The following is an 18,739-nucleotide window of genomic DNA, read 5'->3' on the forward strand; positions in this document are numbered from 1 at the left end:
GTGGTCACGTGCACGGCAGTTCTCGTGCTCAGCTTAGCTCATTGCGAAGTTTCGGCTGTGTCACAAGGTAAGACATGATTTAAATTTGTACACATGAGTAGTAAGCTGCGTTTCCGCACTTAATACGCATGTGACTTGGAAGATAATGCTGTTTTACCGCATCTAATGATGGTGTATGGGAAATTTGTGTTGCGAAGACGGAGCAGGGAGGCCGCTGGTGTCTTTTTAACGCATAGTGGACATGGAATTTCTTAAAATCCCATCCACTTTGCTGTAACATCTGGCTGCTGCGGATGAGCGCAGCGTCAAACCCACAGCGTTTACTGACTGTGGAAACATACCCTTAGGCTACTTTCACACTTCCGTCTTCTGGGCTCCGTCAAAAATCCATCGTTATGGGCAAAAAACGCATCCTGCAAATGTGCTTGCAGGATGCGTTTTTTACCCTTCGCCATGACAGCACCCACTGGAGAGATAGGGATCCGCCCCAAGGGACAGGAAACCTACAGAGACATAAAAGGGGGCGGTCCCCTTCTCCTCCTCAGTTTAGGTTTCCTGTTCCCAGGGGACAGGATCTCTGGATTCTCCAAGAAGACTTACAGAAAATCATACCTGGGCCATAAGCATCCGCCTGTGCGGTCTCTGCGGGAGCGGCAGGGGATGCGGTCCAGTAGCAGCGTCGGGGGAGACTCCGTTAGACGGCTCCCCCCTCGTCTGGCCGGCATGTGGGATGGCTGGGTCCATGGGGGCCGGCCGAATCCTGGTACGATGCTGCGGGAGTGCGGCCGAAGGAGGCGCTGGACGCTGGACCGGCTTATTTGGGGTCCGCGATCCGTGGCTCTGCAGCAGCGGCAGCCGGCACACCGCTCCCAGACGCAGGCCGGAATAATGGCGGCCGCGCATGCGGGGAGCGGTGGAAGATTCCCCTTACTGACCCGGAGGTGTTGGACTACTTCCGGGTCACTCACACAGCGGTGAGGGAAAGCGCGGTTTCGCGCATGCGCAGTACACCGCTGTGTGAAGGGGTGGGGGAAGGGAAAAAAAAAAAGACCGGATCCTGGCAGTTAAAAGGGGATGGTTGCAAACGCACAGGCGATGCAACATGTCGTCCCCAAGCAAGTCAGTGGACCCAGCAGGTGAGCCATCCAGCAGGAGGTCCTCAGATGCCAGCCGTAGAGGTGAAGCCACAGATTCCAGATCCAGGAAGACGCTTCAACAACCTGATCCGGTACCGTACAGCTTCACTGGGTGAGTGTTAAAATCCCTCTGCCTATAAAGCTGACACACTTTTCCACAATATCTTCCTCACCCAGGCCAAAAGGAGACAAAAGTCTAAACACAAACAGTGTGCATTATGTGACGAGCCTCTCCCAGACGCCCACCCCAAAAAACTCTGCAACCAGTGTATCACCGAAACAATGCAGAGTCAATCCATGTCGGTTACGGATATACGGGCCATAATTAGGGAAGAGTTGCAGGCCATTACACAAGCCAGTGCACCCCCTAAAAAATCCAGTAAGGAAAAGGCTGTATCCAGCTCTGAGTCTGATGAGGAAGGCGTCATCCACTCTGATTCCTCACGTTCATCATCCTCATCCTCGACACAATCTGACATTGGAGGTCGAGCTTGTTTCCCCCTTGATGGGGTTGACAACCTGGTAAAATCTATCAGGAATACCATAGGTTGTGAGGATGCAAAAGACGACCAAACTGCACAAGACATCATGTTTGCAGGGTTGGCAGAGAGGAAGAGAAGAGCCTTCCCAGTAATTCCTGCGGTTAAGGCACTAATAAGGAGGGAATGGGAAAAGCAGGACCAGAGGGGCTTTCTCCCATCAGCCTCCAAAAGGAAGTACCCCTTTAGCGACGAGGAATTAAACACATGGACCAAAATTCCTAAAGTGGACGCTGCGGTGGCCTCCACTTCTAAACAGTCAGCCTTACCAGTCGAGGATGCAGGGCTACTCTCTGATCCTCTAGATCGGAAAGCAGAGTCGTCACTGAAAAGGTCATGGGAAGCTTCCACGGGCATATTTAAGCCTACGATTGCCAGCACGTGCACAGCTAGATCTATGCTTGTTTGGATCGATCAGTTGGATCAACAGATTGAGCAGGGGATCTCCAGACAAAAATTGCGGGATGCACTGCCATTAATTAGAGGAGCAGCAGCATTCATGGCCGATGCGTCAGCCGACTCTCTACGCCTTGCAGCGAGGTCAGCAGGCCTAGTGAATAATGCCAGACGTGCATTGTGGATGAAGAGTTGGAAGGGGGATACACATTCGAAAGCTAAGATCTGTGGTATCCCGTGTGAGGGTGAGTTTCTTTTTGGAAAAGCTTTAGATGACATCCTCAAAAAAGCAAAAGAGAGGAAAAAAGCCTTCCCTGACCCCTCAATTCCTTTCTATAGGAAGACCTTTAGGAGGAGACCGTTCGGGAAATGAACGCAAAATGAAAGACCGTCACGGTGGGCTACAAGAGAGGGAAAACAGAGTGGCACTATGTTTAAAGGGCCCCCCTTCCGTAGAGACAACAAATATTAAAGGGCCAGTTACCCCAGTAGGGGGCAGGTTAAAATTTTTCTTTCCCCAATGGCAGAAGATTACATTAAATTCCTGGGTTCTGAATATTATTAAAGAAGGAATGAAAATAGAATTCCTCCAAATTCCCCATGATTTTTTTGTTTTAACAGCCCTTTCCTCACCAGTTCAACAAAGGGCCCTTGAACTGGAAATCCAAAGTCTGATAATTAAAAATGTCTTAGTTAGGGTGCCGAAGGGACAAGAGGGTAGGGGGTTCTACTCTCCGTTATTTTTAATCCCTAAACCCAATGGTTCCTTTAGAACGATTATAAATCTAAAAAAAAACCTCAATACGTTTATAAAAAATTATACGTTTAAAATGGAATTTATTAGATCTGCCATTAAACTCCTGTATCCAAATTGTAAAATGGGCGGCATTGATTTAAAAGATGCCTACTACCATCTCCCTATTCATAACAGGTATCAAAAATACTTAAGAGTGGCGGTAACTCTTGAGGGGGAGATACATCATTTCCAATACACGGCTATGCCCTTTGGTCTCTCTACAGCTCCAAGGATTTTCACCAAAGTTATGTTAGAAGTGATGGCCTACCTCCGCCAAAAAGACACCTTAATCATCCCCTATTTGGATGATTTTTTAGTTGTTGGAAATTCATCCCTTCAGTGTGCTGAGCGGTTTGCGAACACTGTCTCATCCCTAAAAGACCTGGGCTGGATCATCAACTATGAAAAGTCCAGACTCATCCCACTTTCTCTCCAGACATTCCTAGGTTTCAATCTAGACTCCACAAAACAAAAATGTCTACTCCCACAAGTAAAGATATCACTAATAGAGGAGAAAGTAGTAGCGGCCATTCAAAAACCCCATATGTCCTTGAGGGCAGGTATGTCCTTACTAGGATCCCTTTCCTCCTGTACTCCAGCCGTTCAGTGGGCACAACTCCATACCCGAACATTGCAACATCAGATACTTCGGGAACAGAGGAAATTTTTAGGGCACCTCGAATCAAAAATAACATTATCAGGAAAAGTGTTATCTTCCTTGTCGTGGTGGTTGGATAGCAAAAACTTAACGGAAGGTGTCCCTTGGGTGATAACACCATCCCACACGGTAACCACTGATGCTAGTCCCCACGGGTGGGGTGCACACATGGGAGATAAATTCAGCCAGGGAATATGGAATAAGAAGGAGATTTTAGATTCATCCAATTTGAAAGAGTTGAAGGCAGTAAACTATGCACTGCATCAATTTCTCCCACAGCTACGAGGAAACCACGTCAGAGTCTGTTCAGACAACACTACGACAGTGGCGTATTTAAACAAACAAGGCGGCACACGATCAGACGCTCTAATGTCTTCCGCAAAGAATACCTTAACCCTGGCCGAAAATCATCTATTGTCCCTCTCTGCGGTCCACATCAAATGAGAGAACAATCAACAAGCAGACTTTCTAAGTCGACACACTCTACATCAAGGAGAATGATGTCTAAATCCTCACATATTCCACAAAGTGACAGTATTGTGGGGCAGGCCCCAGATAGACCTGTTTGCTACGAAACAGAACAGACAGGTCCAAAAATTTGCATCTCGGTTCCGTGCAGACCACCCGGACATTCTAGATGCTCTTCAAACACCCTGGCAATTCAAGCTGGCATATGCCTTCCCTCCGATAATTCTGCTTCCGCAAGTAATACGGAAGATCAGGGAAGAACAAGCCAGGATAATATTGATCGCACCATTCTGGCCCAAAAGACCATGGTTCTCGTGCCTGCAGTCAATGTCGGTGACAGATCCATGGGTCCTTCCCTCAATCCCAGACCTTCTCTCTCAGGGACCTTTCTTCCACCCTCAAGTGGACAGCCTCCACTTGACGGCCTGGAATTTGAAAGGCAGATACTAAATTCCAGGGGGTTCTCAAAAGGCCTCATTGATACACTCCTGCTCAGCAGGAAACCATCTACAACTAAAATTTATACCAAAATATGGAAAAAGTTTCTTCAGTTCCATACAGGTTCAAACCCCTCTGAGGTTCCAATAAAATCTATCCTAGAGTTTCTACAGAAAGGGAAAGAATTAGGTCTGTCAGTTAACACACTAAAAGTACAGGTGTCCGCTCTAGGAGCCCTCTATGGCCATAATATTGCGGGTAATAAATGGGTATCCCGATTCATCACGGCTTGTGAGCGAGTTACTCCGGTCCACATACCTAGAATAGCTCCTTGGGACCTAAACCTAGTTTTAGACTCTCTAACGGAACCTCCATTTGAGCCTATAGACACAATATCCCTGAAACACTTATCGCTAAAGACAGCCTTCTTAGTAGCCTTAACATCGGCTAGAAGAGTCAGCGACATTCAGGCCTTGTCGATAGATCAACCTTACCTTCTCACATTTCATGACAGACTAGTTTTAAAACCAGACCCCTTATACCTTCCTAAGGTAGCAGGGAAATTCCACAGGTCACAAGAAATACACCTTCCTACTTTCTTTAAAGACCCCTCTACTCCTGAAGAACAAAAATTTCACACTTTAGAGGTCAGGAGAATAGTCTTAAAATATATTGAGAAAACTAGTAGTTGGAGGCAGAGTAGGGCTCTGTTCATTTCCTTTCAGGGTAGAAAGAAAGGGTATGGAGTCACGAAAGCAACATTGTCCAGATGGATAAGAGATGCTATCCGGCTGGCCTACTCCATCAAGAATATAGAGCCTCCGGAGGGCATTAAAGCACATTCCACTAGAGCCATGGCTTCCTCCTGGGCCGAAAAAGGGAACGTTCCAATTGAGGACCTATGTAAGGCCGCAACCTGGTTGGCTCCTTCCACTTTCTATAATCACTACAGGCTTAATCTTTCATCAGACTCTGACCTACACTTTGGCAGGACTATCCTCAGCACGGTGGTCCCCCCCTAGGTGTTGGTCTCTGGAAATCTCTCCAGTGGGTGCTGTCATGGCGAAGGGTAAATAACCGGATTACTTACGGTAATGCTCTTTTAATGAGTCCATGACAGCACCCAGTCACATCCCTCCCTAATAGAGGAAAAATGTAATTACTTCTATGAAGTTTATAACCTGATAATATGTTGCAATATATGACTAACACTGGCGGTCCTCCGGGTACTCTGAAATTAAACTGAGGAGGAGAAGGGGACCTCCCCCTTTTATGTCTCTGTAGGTTTCCTGTTCCTTGGGGCGGATCCCTATCTCTCCAGTGGGTGCTGTCATGGCGAAGGGTAAAAAACGCATCCTGCAAGCACATTTGCAGGATGCGTTTTTTGCCCATAACGATGGATTTTTGACGGAGCCCAGAAGACGGAAGTGTGAAAGTAGCCTAAGGGTATGTTTCCACAGTCAGTAAACGCTGTGGGTTTGACGCTGCGCTCATCCGCAGCAGCCAGATGTTACAGCAAAGTGGATGGGATTTTAAGAAATTCCATGTCCACTATGCGTTAAAAAGACACCAGCGGCCTCCCTGCTCCGTCTTCGCAACACAAATTTCCCATACACCATCATTAGATGCGGTAAAACAGCATTATCTTCCAAGTCACATGCGTATTAAGTGCGGAAACGCAGCTTACTACTCATGTGTACAAATTTAAATCATGTCTTACCTTGTGACACAGCCGGAACTTCGCAATGAGCTAAGCTGAGCACGAGAACTGCCGTGCACGTGACCACCAGGGTTGTCTCCAGTCACTTGCCAAGTTCTCACGGTCAGCTGATCGTGAGAACTGCTCTGCAGGTGACCACCGAAGACCGAGTTATCTCCGGTGGTCATCTACAAGCTCTGCTGTGTCTGGATGTCAGGCTGGGTGGTGGAATATTGCCACCGTTCAGCCAAATGCATCCAGATGTAGCAGATTTGGACTCGTCATGCGACATTATGGATTATCTTCGACGGACAAATATGGTATACTGTTGCTTTTTTTTCTTTTTTTACAGGAGATCGAGGGCTTTGGTGGAATTGGCGATGAAGTAAGTATGGTTTAATTTCGAATATTAAAGGACTCTGTCATTTCAATTAAAGGATTTTATTCTTGCCGTGTCTTTATTTAACATATAACTATAGGATTAGTAATGTCTTATTGACGCTTCTCCATTACTAAGCCGTGGGTTTGATGTAACAGGACAATACAAAGGTGACATCAACCTCACAAATGTTACCCCGCTTGCCGCCACTACAGGGCAAGTGGGAAGAGCCGGGTAAAGTGCCACAATTTGGCGGATCTTTGGAAGAGCAAAAAGAGCATTACCGTAAGTAATCCGGTTATTTGCCCATATACTTGTATTGCAGAAGGATGGGCACACTTCGCATCCGTCGTGCGACGGATCCGTCGTGTTTTGCTGACGCGACGCACAAAAAACGTTCAATGTAACTTTTTTGTGCGACGTGTCCACCATTTCTGACCGCGCATGCGTGGCCGGAACTCCGCCCCCTCCTCCCTGCTTATCACAATGGGCAGCGGATGCGTTGTAAAACTGTATCCGCTGCCCACGTTGTGCTAAATTTTGCACAATGTACGTCGGGCCGACGGAAGTGTGAAAGTAGCCTAAGGGGAAACTGACAGGTCCTCCAACCCACTACATTTGTATAATTGCACTGCCTAACACATGACACAATAACAGATGTTTAAAGAAAAAAAAGTATTTTTAAAGTCCTTTTTTAATATGCGTTTTGTCGATGGGACAATGGTTTCTCCAGACAAGTTGTCCCTCTCGTGAGACATCCTGCCATGATATGACTTGCAAGAGCCGTCATCATTGTACAGACGTGCAACTTTCTTACCTACACGTTATTAAATCCAGGATTTTGATTCTTGGCTACAGAGGCTCACTGCACATGTCCGGAAAGAGAAGGCAGCTGCCGTCTATGGAGGAGCCATAGATCGGCTGCTGATTCGCTGTAATTGCTGTTCGAACGTCATATTGCTTCTTTTCTTCCAAACACGCGCAGTGCTCCTCTGAAGCCAGGAAGCGTACATCCGTCTTCAGAGGCGCAATAACGTGTAGTTAAGAAACTCGCGCATAACCTGCTACATGAGAAGAACAGTCAAAAGTTATTTGCATATTTGAAAGCTCTCTTTAAAGGGAACCTGTCACCCCGTTTTTTCAAGAAGAGCTAAAAATAGCGTTAAATAGGGGCAGAGCTGGGCTTTACATTAGTGTATTTTGGAGCCTTTATTCCCCACCTATGCTGCCGAAATACCTTTGTAAAGTCGCCGTTTTGGGCTGTCACTCACGCTGGTCAGGTCATATGGGCGTGGTGACAGCGCTGTTTCTCCCCCAGATCTCCGTTGGTGGCGTAGTGGTGTGCGCATGTCCAAGTGGCGAATCCACTGCGCAGCTTCAAGGAAAATAGCGCGATCTGCGCTATTCAGCCGTTTATCAGTGGGCGCGGCCATCTTTGTGAGGCCGCGCGTGCGCAGATGGTTCTTCTCGGCTTCCCGGGGCTTCAGGAAAATGGCCGCGGGATGCCGCGCGTGCGCAGCTGACATCCGGCACTATGTGCCAGGAGCTGTCACGTACCGCCCCCGGCACATTAACCCCCGGCACACCGCGATCAAAGATGATCGCGATGTGCCGGCGGTGCAGGGAAGCACCGCACAGGGAGGGGGCTCCCTGCGGGCTTCCCTGAGCCCCCCGCAGCAACGCGATGTGATCGCGTTGCTGCGAGGGTCTTACCTCCCTCCCTCCCTGCTCCAGGCCCGGATCCAAGATGGCCGCGGATCCGGGTCCTGCAGGGAGGGAGGTGGCTTCACAGAGCCTGCTCAGAGCAGGCACTGTGAAGGCTGCAGCGCTGCATGTCAGATCAGTGATCTGACAGAGTGCTGTGCAAACTGTCAGATCACTGATCTGTGATGTGCCCCCATGGGACAAAGTAAAAAAGTTAAAAAAAATTTTTCCAAATGTGTAAAAAAACAAAATTAAAAAAAATATTCCTAAATAATGAAAAAAAAAAAAAAATATTATTCCCATAAATACATTAATTCATCTAAATAAAAAAAAAACAATAAAAGTGCACATATTTAGTATCGCCGCGTCTGTAACGACCCGACCTATAAAACTGGCCCACTAGCCGAACAAAAAGTGGAATAACACGCGATCAAAAAGACAGATATAAATAACCATGGTACCGCTGAAAACGTCATCATGTCCCGCAAAAAATGAACCGCCATACAGCATCATCAGCAAAAAAATAAAAAAGTTATAGTCCTGAGAATAAAGCGATGCAAAAATAATTATTTTTCCTGTAAAATAGTCTTTATCGTATAAAAGCGCCAAAACATAAAAAAATGATATAAATGAGGTGTCGCTGTAATCGTACTGACCCGAAGAATAAAACTGCTTTATCAATTTTACCAAACGCGGAACGGTATAAACGCCTCCCCCAAAAGAAATTCATGAATAGCTGGTTTTTGGTCATTCTTCCTCACAAAAATCGGAATAAAAAGCGATAAAAAAATGTCACGTGCCCGAAAATGTTACCAATAAAAACGTCAACTCGTCCCGCAAAAAACAAGACCTCACATGACTCTGTGGACCAAAATATGGAAAAATTATAGCTCTCAAAATGTGGTAACGCAAAAAATATTTTTTCCAATAAAAAGCGTCTTTCAGTGTATGACGGCTGCCAATCATAAAAATCCGCTAAAAAACTCGCTATGAAAGTAAATCAAACCCCCCTTCATCACCCCCTTAGTTAGGGAAAAATAAAAAAAATGTATTTATTTCCATTTTCCCATTAGGGTTAGGGCTAGGATTAAGGCTAGGGTTAGGGCTAGGGCTAGGGTTGGGGCTAAAGTTAGGGTTAGGGTTTAGATTACATTTACAGTTGGGAATAGGGTTGGGATTAGGGTTAGGGGTTTGTCAGCGTTAGAGGTGTGGTTAGGGTTACCGTTGGAATTAGGGTTAGGGGTGTGTTTGGATTAGGGTTTCAGTTATAATTGGGGGGTTTCCACTGTTTAGGCACATCAGGGGCTCTCCAAACACGACATGGCGTCCGATCTCAATTCCAGCCAATTCTACGTTGAAAAAGTTAAACAGTGCTCCTTCCCTTTCGAGCTCTCCCGTGTGCTCAAACAGGGGTTTACCCAACATATGGGGTATCAGCATACTCAGGACAAATAGGACAACAACTTTTGGGGTCCAATTTCTCCTGTTACCCTTGGGAAAATACAAAACTGGGGGCTAAAAAATAATTTTTGTGGGAAAACAAAAAGATTTTTTATTTTCACGGCTCTGCGTTATAAACTGTAGTGAAACACTTGGGGGTTCAAAGTTCTCACAACACATCTAGATAAGTTTGTGGGGGGGTCTAGTTTCCAATATGGGGTCACTTGTGGGGGGTTTCTACTGTTTAGGTACATTAGGGGCTCTGCAAACGCAATGTGATGCCTGCAGACCAATCCATCTAAGTCTGCATTCCAAATGATGCTCCTTCCCTTCCGAGCCCTCCCATGCGCCCAAACGGTGGTTCTCCCCCACATATGGGGTATCAGCGTACTCAGGACAAATTGGACAACAACTTTTGGGGTCCATTTTCTCCTGTTACCCTTAGTAAAATAAAACAAATTGGAGCTGAAGTAAATTTTTTGTGAAAAAAAGTTAAATGTTCATTTTTATTTAAACATTCCAAAAATTCCTATGAAACACCTGAAGGGTTAATAAACTTCTTGAATGTGGTTTTCAGCACCTTAAGGGGTGCAGTTTTTAGAGTGGTGTCACACTTGGGTATTTTCTATCATATAGACCCCTCAAAATGACTTCAAATGAGATGTGGTCCCTAAAAAAAAATGGTGTTGTAAAAATGAGAAATTGCTGGTCAACTTTTAACCCTTATAACTCCCTAACAAAAAAAAATTTTGGTTCCAAAATTATGCTGATGTAGACATGTGGGAAATGTTACTTATTAAGTATTTTGTGTGACCTATCTCTGTGATTTAATTGCATAAAAATTCAAAGTTTGAAAATTGCAAAATTTTCGCCAAATTTCCGTTTTTTTCACAAATAAACGCAGGTACTATCAAAGAAATTTTACCACTATCATGAAGTACAATATGTCTTGAGAAAACAATGTCAGAATCACTGGGATCCGTTGAAGCGTTCCAGAGTTATAACCTCACAAAGGGACAGTGGTCAGAATTGTAAAAATTGGCCCGGTCATTGACGTGCAAACCACCCTTGGGGGTAAAGGGGTTAATACATTTTTATTTTTTTAATGTCGCAATTTTGTGGTACAGTCAATTCTTCCTGACCAAATAAGCAGTCATGCATCAACACGTAAGTATTTGTTTGGCCATATAATATTGATGTCCTACCCTCTGGATATGTCATCTGTATCGGATCGGTCCTACAGCTGGCACACCCCACTGATTAGTGGTTTTCTAGCTGTTGCAGTGGCCTTATGTGAGCATTGAATGGAACTGAACATTTCCGTTCTGTTTAAGGTTAGAGCTAAGGAGTAGGGTTGAGCGAAACGGGTCGTTCATTTTCAAAAGTCGCCGACTTTTGGCAAAGTCGGGTTTCATGAAACCCGATCCGACCCCTGTGCGGGGTCGGCCATGCGGTACGCGACTTTCGCGCCAAAGTCGCGTTTCAATGACGCGAAAAGCGCCATTTCTCAGCCAATGAAGGTAAACGCAGAGTGTGGGCAGCGTGATGACATAGGTCCTGGTCCCCACCATCTTAGAGAAGGGCATTGCAGTGATTGGCTTGCTGTCCGCGGCGTCACAGGGGCTATAAAGGGGCGTTCCCGCCGACCGCCATGTTACTGCTGCTGATCTGAGCTTAGGGAGAGGTTGCTGCCGCTTCGTCAGAAGCAGGGATAGCGTTAGGCAGGGTCCATTAACCACCAAACCGCTTGTGCTGTAGCGATTTCCACAGCCCAACACCACCTTCGGTGTGCAAGGACAGTGGAAGCTACATTTTTTTTTTTTTTTTCCTCAGCGCTGTAGCTCATTGGGCTGCCCTAGAAGGCTCCCTGATAGCTGCATTGCTGTGTGTACGCCGCTGTGCAAACCAACTGCTTTTTTCAAAGCACAAATCCTCTTGTTCCTTCCTTTCTGCACAGCTATCTTGTTTGTTTGTCCACACTTTTTATTTAATTTGTGCATCAGTCCACTCCTTATTGCTGCCTGCCATACCTGGCTGAGATTACTGCAGGGAGATAGTAATTGAAGGACAGTTCCTTTTTTTTTTTTTTTTTTGTGGGAGATTAAGATTGGCATTTCTGCTAGAGTGCCATCCCTGTCTGTGTCATCTCTCACTCAGTGGGCCATAGAAAGCCTATTTATTTTTTTTGCTTGATTTGGGTTCTAAAATCTACCTGAAAAAATCACAACATCAATCAGTGGGAGATTAATATTGGCCTTTGGGCTTGCGTGCCAGTCCTAAGCGTGCCATCTCTCTCAGATAGTGGGCCATAGAAAGCCTATTTATTTTTTTTTTTTATTGGGTTTATAAATTTTCCCTGGAAAAAAAAAAAAAAAAAGTGGGAGATTAATATTGGCCTCTGGGCTTGTGTGCCAGTCCTGAGCGTGCCATCTCTCTCACAAATAGTGGGCGATAGAAAGCCTATTTATTTTTTGGGTTGATTTGGGTTCCAAAATCTACCTGAAAAAATCACTAAATCAATCAGTGGGAGATAAATATTGGCCTCTGGGCTTGTGTGCCACTCCTGACTCCTGTGTGCGTCCTCTCTCTCAGTGGGCCATAGAAAGCCTATTTTTTTTTTTTTTATTTGTTTTCTAAATTCTCCCTGAAACAATCATTTAATTTTATTTGGTTTATAAATTCTTCCTTAAAAAATCATTTTTTTTTATATTTTTTTTTTCTAAAGTCTCCCTTTTAAAAAAACAAAACAAAAAACAACAAATCAGTGGGAGATTAATATTTACATTTGCGCTTCAGTGACAGTCCTGCGTGTGTGGCATCTCTCTCATTTGTTGCCACCAACAACAGAGTGCAACATTGTGCCTGATTTTCGTTGTGGTCTCACCCACCTGTAAAGGGGTAGCTAAATCATACTGAAGTTATAGCTCACCGTGTAAGTTGTGTGACAGCAACAAATACCGTTAGTTTGGTAACGTTTTTAAATCAATGAGGAAGTCTGGTGGAAGAGGTCGTGGCCGGGGGCGTTCATTGTCAGCTGGTAATGAGGGTAGTGGTAGTGGTGGAGCATCAGGTGGTCGTGGGAAAAAAAATATTGCACCTAAGTCTGGAGCTGTGGAGCCAGGTTCGTCGTCTGGCTACACAAGGCCTCGAACGCTCCCTTTTCTGGGAGTAGGAAAACCGCTTTTAAAGCCGGAGCAGCAAGAGCAAGTTTTGGCTTGTCTTGCTGACTCAGCCTCTAGCTCTTTTGCCTCCTCTCGTGAAACTGGTAAATGTCAAAGCAGCGCGTCGTTAGTGGATGTTCACGGTCAGGGACAAGTCGCTTCCTTGTCCTCTTCAGCAAAAACAACAACAGAGAAGAATGCAGCAGGCGACACAACGGGTTACTCCATGGAGCTCTTTACACATACCGTCCCTGGCTTAGAAAGTGAAGCAGTTAACAGTCCATGCCCATTACAAGTTGAATCTGACATGGAGTGCACTGATGCACAGCCACAGCCAGACTACTATGCTGGTCATTTGACTCAGACCACAACATTGCCCTCGCAGGGTGCTGATCAAGAATCAGACCCTGATGAGACTATGTTGCCCCATCACGAACGCTATACCACCGACCGACACGGTGACACAGACGAAGTTGCACACGAGCTACAAGAAGAGGTAATAGATGACCCAGTTCTTGACCCCGATTGGCAGCCATTGGGGGAACAGGGTGCAGGCGGCAGCAGTTCTGAAGCGGAGGAGGAGGGGCCGCAGCAGGCATCAACATCGCAACAGGTTCCATCTGCCGGGCCCGTATCTTGCCCAAAACGCGTGGCAAAGTCAAAACCTGTTGGAGGACAGCGTGGCCATCCGGTTAAAGCTCAGTCTGCAATGCCTGAAAAGGTATCCGATGCTAGAAAGAGTGCAGTCTGGCATTTTTTTAAACAACATCCAAATGATCAGCGCAAAGTCATCTGTCAAAAATGTTCAACTACCTTAAGCAGAGGGCAGAATCTGAAAAGTCTCAATACAAGTTGCATGCATAGACATTTAACCACCATGCATTTGCAAGCTTGGACTAACTACCAAACGTCCCTTAAGGTTGTAGCACCCTCGGCCAATGAAGCTAGTCATCAACGCAACATCCTTTCCGGCAGTGTAGGGCCACCATTTTCTGCACCACCTGCAGTATCTGTGCAGGTTTCTTTGCCAGGCCAAAGCAGTCGGGGTCAGGGAATCACCAGTTTCGTAGTAGGAAACACTGCATCTAGGGCACCGGCGGCAACAATACCATCTCCCACCGTCTCTCAGTCTGCCATGTCCAACGGCACCCCCGCTAGTTCCACGATCTCCAGCTCTCCAGTCCAGCTCACCCTACATGAGACTATGGTTAGAAAAAGGAAGTACTTAGCCTCGCATCCGCGTACACAGGGTTTGAACGCACACATAGCTAGACTAATCTCGTTAGAGATGATGCCCTACCGGTTAGTTGAAAGCGAAGCTTTCAAAGCCCTGATGGACTACGCTGTACCACGCTACGAGCTACCCAGTCGACACTTTTTTTCCAGAAAAGCCATCCCAGCCCTCCACCAGCATGTTAAAGAGCGCATCGTCCATGCACTCAGGCAATCTGTGAGCACAAAGGTGCACCTGACAACAGATGCATGGACCAGTAGGCATGGCCAGGGACGTTACGTGTCCATCACGGCACACTGGGTAAATGTGGTGGATGCAGGGTCCACAGGGGACAGCAAGTTTGGGACAGTTCTGCCTAGCCCACGGTCTAGGAAACAGTTGGCTGTAGCCGTTCGCACCCCCTCCTCCTCGTCCTCCTGCAGAAGCGAGACCTCGTCCACAGACCGCAGTCGCACAACCACTCCATCCGCAGCTGCCACTGTTGCACACCAGGTCTCCCATTATGGGGCAGCTACTGGCAAACGTCAGCAGGCTGTATTGGCTATGAAGTGTTTGGGCGACAACAGACACACCGCTGAAGTTCTGTCCGAGTTCTTGCAGAAAGAAACGCAGTCGTGGCTGGGCACTGTAGATCTTGAGGCAGGCAAGGTAGTGAGTGATAACGGAAGGAATTTCATGGCTGCCATCTCCCTTTCCCAACTGAAACACATTCCTTGCCTGGCTCACACCTTAAACCTGGTGGTGCAGTGCTTCCTGAAAAGTTATCCGGGGTTATCCGACCTGCTCCTCAAAGTGCGTGGACTTTGCTCACATATCCGCCGTTCGCCCGTACACTCCAGCCGTATGCAGACCTATCAGCGTTCTTTGAACCTTCCCCAGCATCGCCTAATCATAGACGTTGCAACAAGGTGGAACTCAACACTGCACATGCTTCAGAGACTGTGTGAACAGAGGCGGGCTGTTATGTTTTTGTGGGAGGATACACATACACGGGCAGGCAGTAGGATGGCCGACATGGAGTTGTCAGGTGTGCAGTGGTCGAAGATTCAAGACATGTGTCAAGTCCTTCAGTGTTTTGAGGAATGCACACGGCTGGTTAGTGCAGACAACGCCATAATAAGCATGAGCATCCCCCTAATGCGTCTGCTGATGCAAAGTTTGACGCACATAAAGGATCAGGCGTCTGCAGCTGAGGAAGAGGAAAGCCTTGATGACAGTCAGCCATTGTGTGGCCAGGGCAGTGTACAGGACGAGGTAGCGGGCGAACAGGAGGAGGAGGACGAGGAGGATGATGGGGATGATTATATTTTTAATGAGGAAGCTTTTCCGGGGCCAGTGGAAATTGTTGGCGCGGCAAGGCCGGGTTCTGGTTTTTGGAGGGACACAAGTGACGTGGATTTGCCTGAAACTGCCCCTCAACCAAGCACAACCACAGATTTGAGAACTGGAACTTTGGGCCACATGGCGGATTATGCCTTACGTATCCTCAAAAGGGACACACGCATTACTAAAATGATGAACGATGACGATTACTGGTTGGCCTGCCTCCTTGATCCTCGCTATAAAGGCAAATTGCAAAATATAATGCCACATGAGAACTTGGAACTAATATTAGCAACCAAACAATCAACTCTTGTTGACCGTTTGCTTCTGGCATTCCCTGCACACAGCGCCCGTGATCATTCTAACACGAGCTGCAGGGGCCAGCAAACCAGAGGTGTTAGAGGGGCAGAAATCAGAAGTGGCGTTGGCCAGAGGGGTTTTCTGACCAGGTTGTGGAGTGATTTTGCTATGACCGCAGACAGGACAGGTACTGCAGCATCAATTCAAAGTGACAGGAGACAACATTTGTCCAGTATGGTTACTAACTATTTTTCATCCCTTATCGACGTTCTCCCTCAACCGTCATTCCCATTTGATTACTGGGCATCAAAATTAGACACCTGGCCAGAATTGGCAGAATATGCATTGCAGGAGCTTGCTTGCCCGGCAGCTAGTGTCCTATCAGAAAGAGTATTCAGTGCTGCAGGTTCAATACTAACAGAAAAAAGGACTCGTCTGGCTACCCAAAATGTAGATGATCTAACCTTCATTAAAATGAACCACAACTGGATTTCGAAATCTTTTGCCCCACCTTGCCCGGCTGACACCTAGCTTTCCTATGAAAAGGTCTTGCCTGTGGACTATTATGAACGACTTTTCCAATCTCGTAATTTGCAGCACCTGATTGTCCAGCATCCGACATGTTTACACCTCCCTAAATGGCCAAAGTCCCCACACGGGGCCGTGGTATCGCCACTTGGCGCCAGCACCCGTGCGAGTACTGTTTGTCTGAGGAGGTGGGTGTGCCCGCTTTTGGTCGACGGCACTGCCACTAGGTCCCTCATAGTACAATAAAGTGTCTGGCGGTGGTGGTGCGCACCCAACGTCAGACACATCGTTGTAATATGAGGGTCCCTGGGCCTGTACCGCCGGCCACAAGACAGTCCCCCCACCAGCTCAAACAGTGCTCTACCACTTGCAAAATTATCTCACAGCTCCACCAATGTTTAGTCTATGCGCTGACATCCTTCAATGCCTGGCACTGTCAATACCATTGTATTGACATTTTTCTTATGTTAGGCCTTCGAAGCCTGTCTGCGGCCCGTTCTTTACACTACTACTACACTGACCAGGCCACTGCTGCCCGTGTTCCCCTGGAACCAATTTTAAATTGCCTACAGCCAGCCCAATTTATTATGTTAGGCCTTCGAAGCCTGTCTGCGGTCCCTCCTTCCACTAGGCCTCCACTGACCTGTCTACTGCTGCCCGTGTACCCCTTGAACCAACATCAGAAAATATAAAAATAAGTATTTTGCTTATAAAAAAGAAAATACTGGAGAGATATCAAATGCAGACATTTTAACATTAAAAACAAACACATACAACAAAAATCTGGTACAGTACTAAAAATGGCCACCAGCTACAATAACTTTCTCCTGCAAGTAGTTAACTGAAAGTTTTTTTCAATTTAAAACACAGATATGGCATCCACCGAGTGTTGTCCTGTCGCGTCTTCTTTATATTATTGCCAAGAAGATGCAAAACAATGAAAATAATAAAATCGTTATTTACCAAAAAAATAGAGTAAGTCAAAACCACATTGCAAATAAACATTCATTACAAATAAAGAAGCAGGGCGCGTCCCAGGGTGAGTATATACCTAATAAGAATATAATCACCCTCGGACGCGCCCTGCTTCTTTCCGACAGCCTTCCTTCCTAAGAATCAGCCCTTCCGTGGTGTAGAGAGAGGGTTTGTTACACTCCAAGGTGTTCCCCAGGGTTCCTTGCCATTGCTTCGGTCTTCCGACTCTCGTTTAGTAGTTGTAGAAAACTACACTGCATTAGGCCATCTTTTACTAGCACTTGCGGATTACTGCAACATTTTTTCAAACTGAGTGTTTTTGGTTTTACTATTCTCTTTTGTGTCTTCAGGTTTCTTGGTGGTGTGTGAACATGATCATACAGACTTGTTCACTGTGCAAGTAGCCCATGTGTTCCTGTTTCCATAATTGTTCTCTTGTGTCTACAAGACTGGGGAGTTCCACCACTCCTCTTGGGCTATCTGCACAATAGCTGTTCTACCCTGTATGCACACATGGATTTTTCCTCTCTGAACCCTGTTCACACAGGTTATATACAGATGATCAGGTTTTTAAATACATCAGATAGGGATTGCATACATTAGTTAGGACTGCTCTGATAAGGGTATACCGTGAAGATTGGTAGAGCAGCTTAGTATACATTTTTTGCAAAAAACGTATCAACCAAATACCCTGTTTTTTTACATCTTTTACTAGCACTTGCGGATTACTGCAACATTTTTTCAAACTGAGTGTTTTTGGTTTTACTATTCTCTTTTGTGTCTTCAGGTTTCTTGGTGGTGTGTGAACATGAGCATACAGACTTGTTCACTGTGCAAGTAGCCCATGTGTTCCTGTTTCCATAATTGTTCTCTTGTGTCTACAAGACTGGGGAGTTCCACCACTCCTCTTGGGCTATCTGCACAATAGCTGTTCTACCCTGTATGCACACATGGATTTTTCCTCTCTGAACCCTGTTCACACAGGTTATATACAGATGATCAGGTTTTTAAATACATCAGATAGGGATTGCATACATTAGTTAGGACTGCTCTGATAAGGGTATACCGTGAAGATTGGTAGAGCAGCTTAGTATACATTTTTTGCAAAAAACGTATCAACCAAATACCCTGTTTTTTTACATCTTTTACTAGCACTTGCGGATTACTGCAACATTTTTTCAAACTGAGTGTTTTTGGTTTTACTATTCTCTTTTGTGTCTTCAGGTTTCTTGGTGGTGTGTGAACATGATCATACAGACTTGTTCACTGTGCAAGTAGCCCATGTGTTCCTGTTTCTACAAAATGGGTATCGGGTGGAGAGAGATGGTGTGTTACACTCCAAGGTGTTCCCCAGGTTTCCTTGCCATTGCTTCGGTCTTCCGACTCTCGTTTAGTAGTTGTAGAAAACTACACTGCATTAGGCCTACAAAATGGGTATCGGGTGGAGAGAGATGGTGTGTTACACTCCAAGGTGTTCTCCAGGTTGCCTTTCCAGAGCTTCGATCTTAATGCTCTCGTTTAGTAGTTGTTGGAAACTACACTGCATTAGGCCTCCAAATTGGCTA

At 46.1% G+C, this 18,739-nt stretch overlaps 2 protein-coding genes across 3 annotated transcripts in view; both read left to right on the forward strand.

Moving 5' to 3' along the window:
• The window catches only part of AGO4 (argonaute RISC component 4), a 111,831-nt gene that overhangs the window by 13,067 nt on the left and 80,025 nt on the right, over positions 1–18,739 (forward strand). The window lies entirely within an intron of this gene.
• Positions 1,059–2,444, forward strand: LOC138671474 (lamina-associated polypeptide 2-like). Its single transcript, XM_069759652.1, has 2 exons — positions 1,059–1,228; positions 1,314–2,444. The coding sequence occupies exons 1-2, from the start codon at positions 1,103–1,105 to the stop codon at positions 2,442–2,444; spliced, it is 1,257 nt and encodes a 418-aa protein (XP_069615753.1). The 5' UTR covers positions 1,059–1,102.

Source organism: Ranitomeya imitator, chromosome 3 (genome assembly GCF_032444005.1).
Source record: "Ranitomeya imitator isolate aRanImi1 chromosome 3, aRanImi1.pri, whole genome shotgun sequence".
Classification (NCBI taxonomy): domain Eukaryota; kingdom Metazoa; phylum Chordata; class Amphibia; order Anura; family Dendrobatidae; genus Ranitomeya; species Ranitomeya imitator.

Coding starts and splice junctions, on each gene's coding strand:
- LOC138671474 (XM_069759652.1), top strand. CDS start 1,103: ATGTCGTCCCCAAGCAAGTCAGTGGACCCAGCAGGTGAGCCATCCAGC. Junction 1,229..1,313: donor CGCTTCAACAACCTGATCCG/GTACCGTACAGC, acceptor TTCCTCACCCAG/GCCAAAAGGAGACAAAAGTC.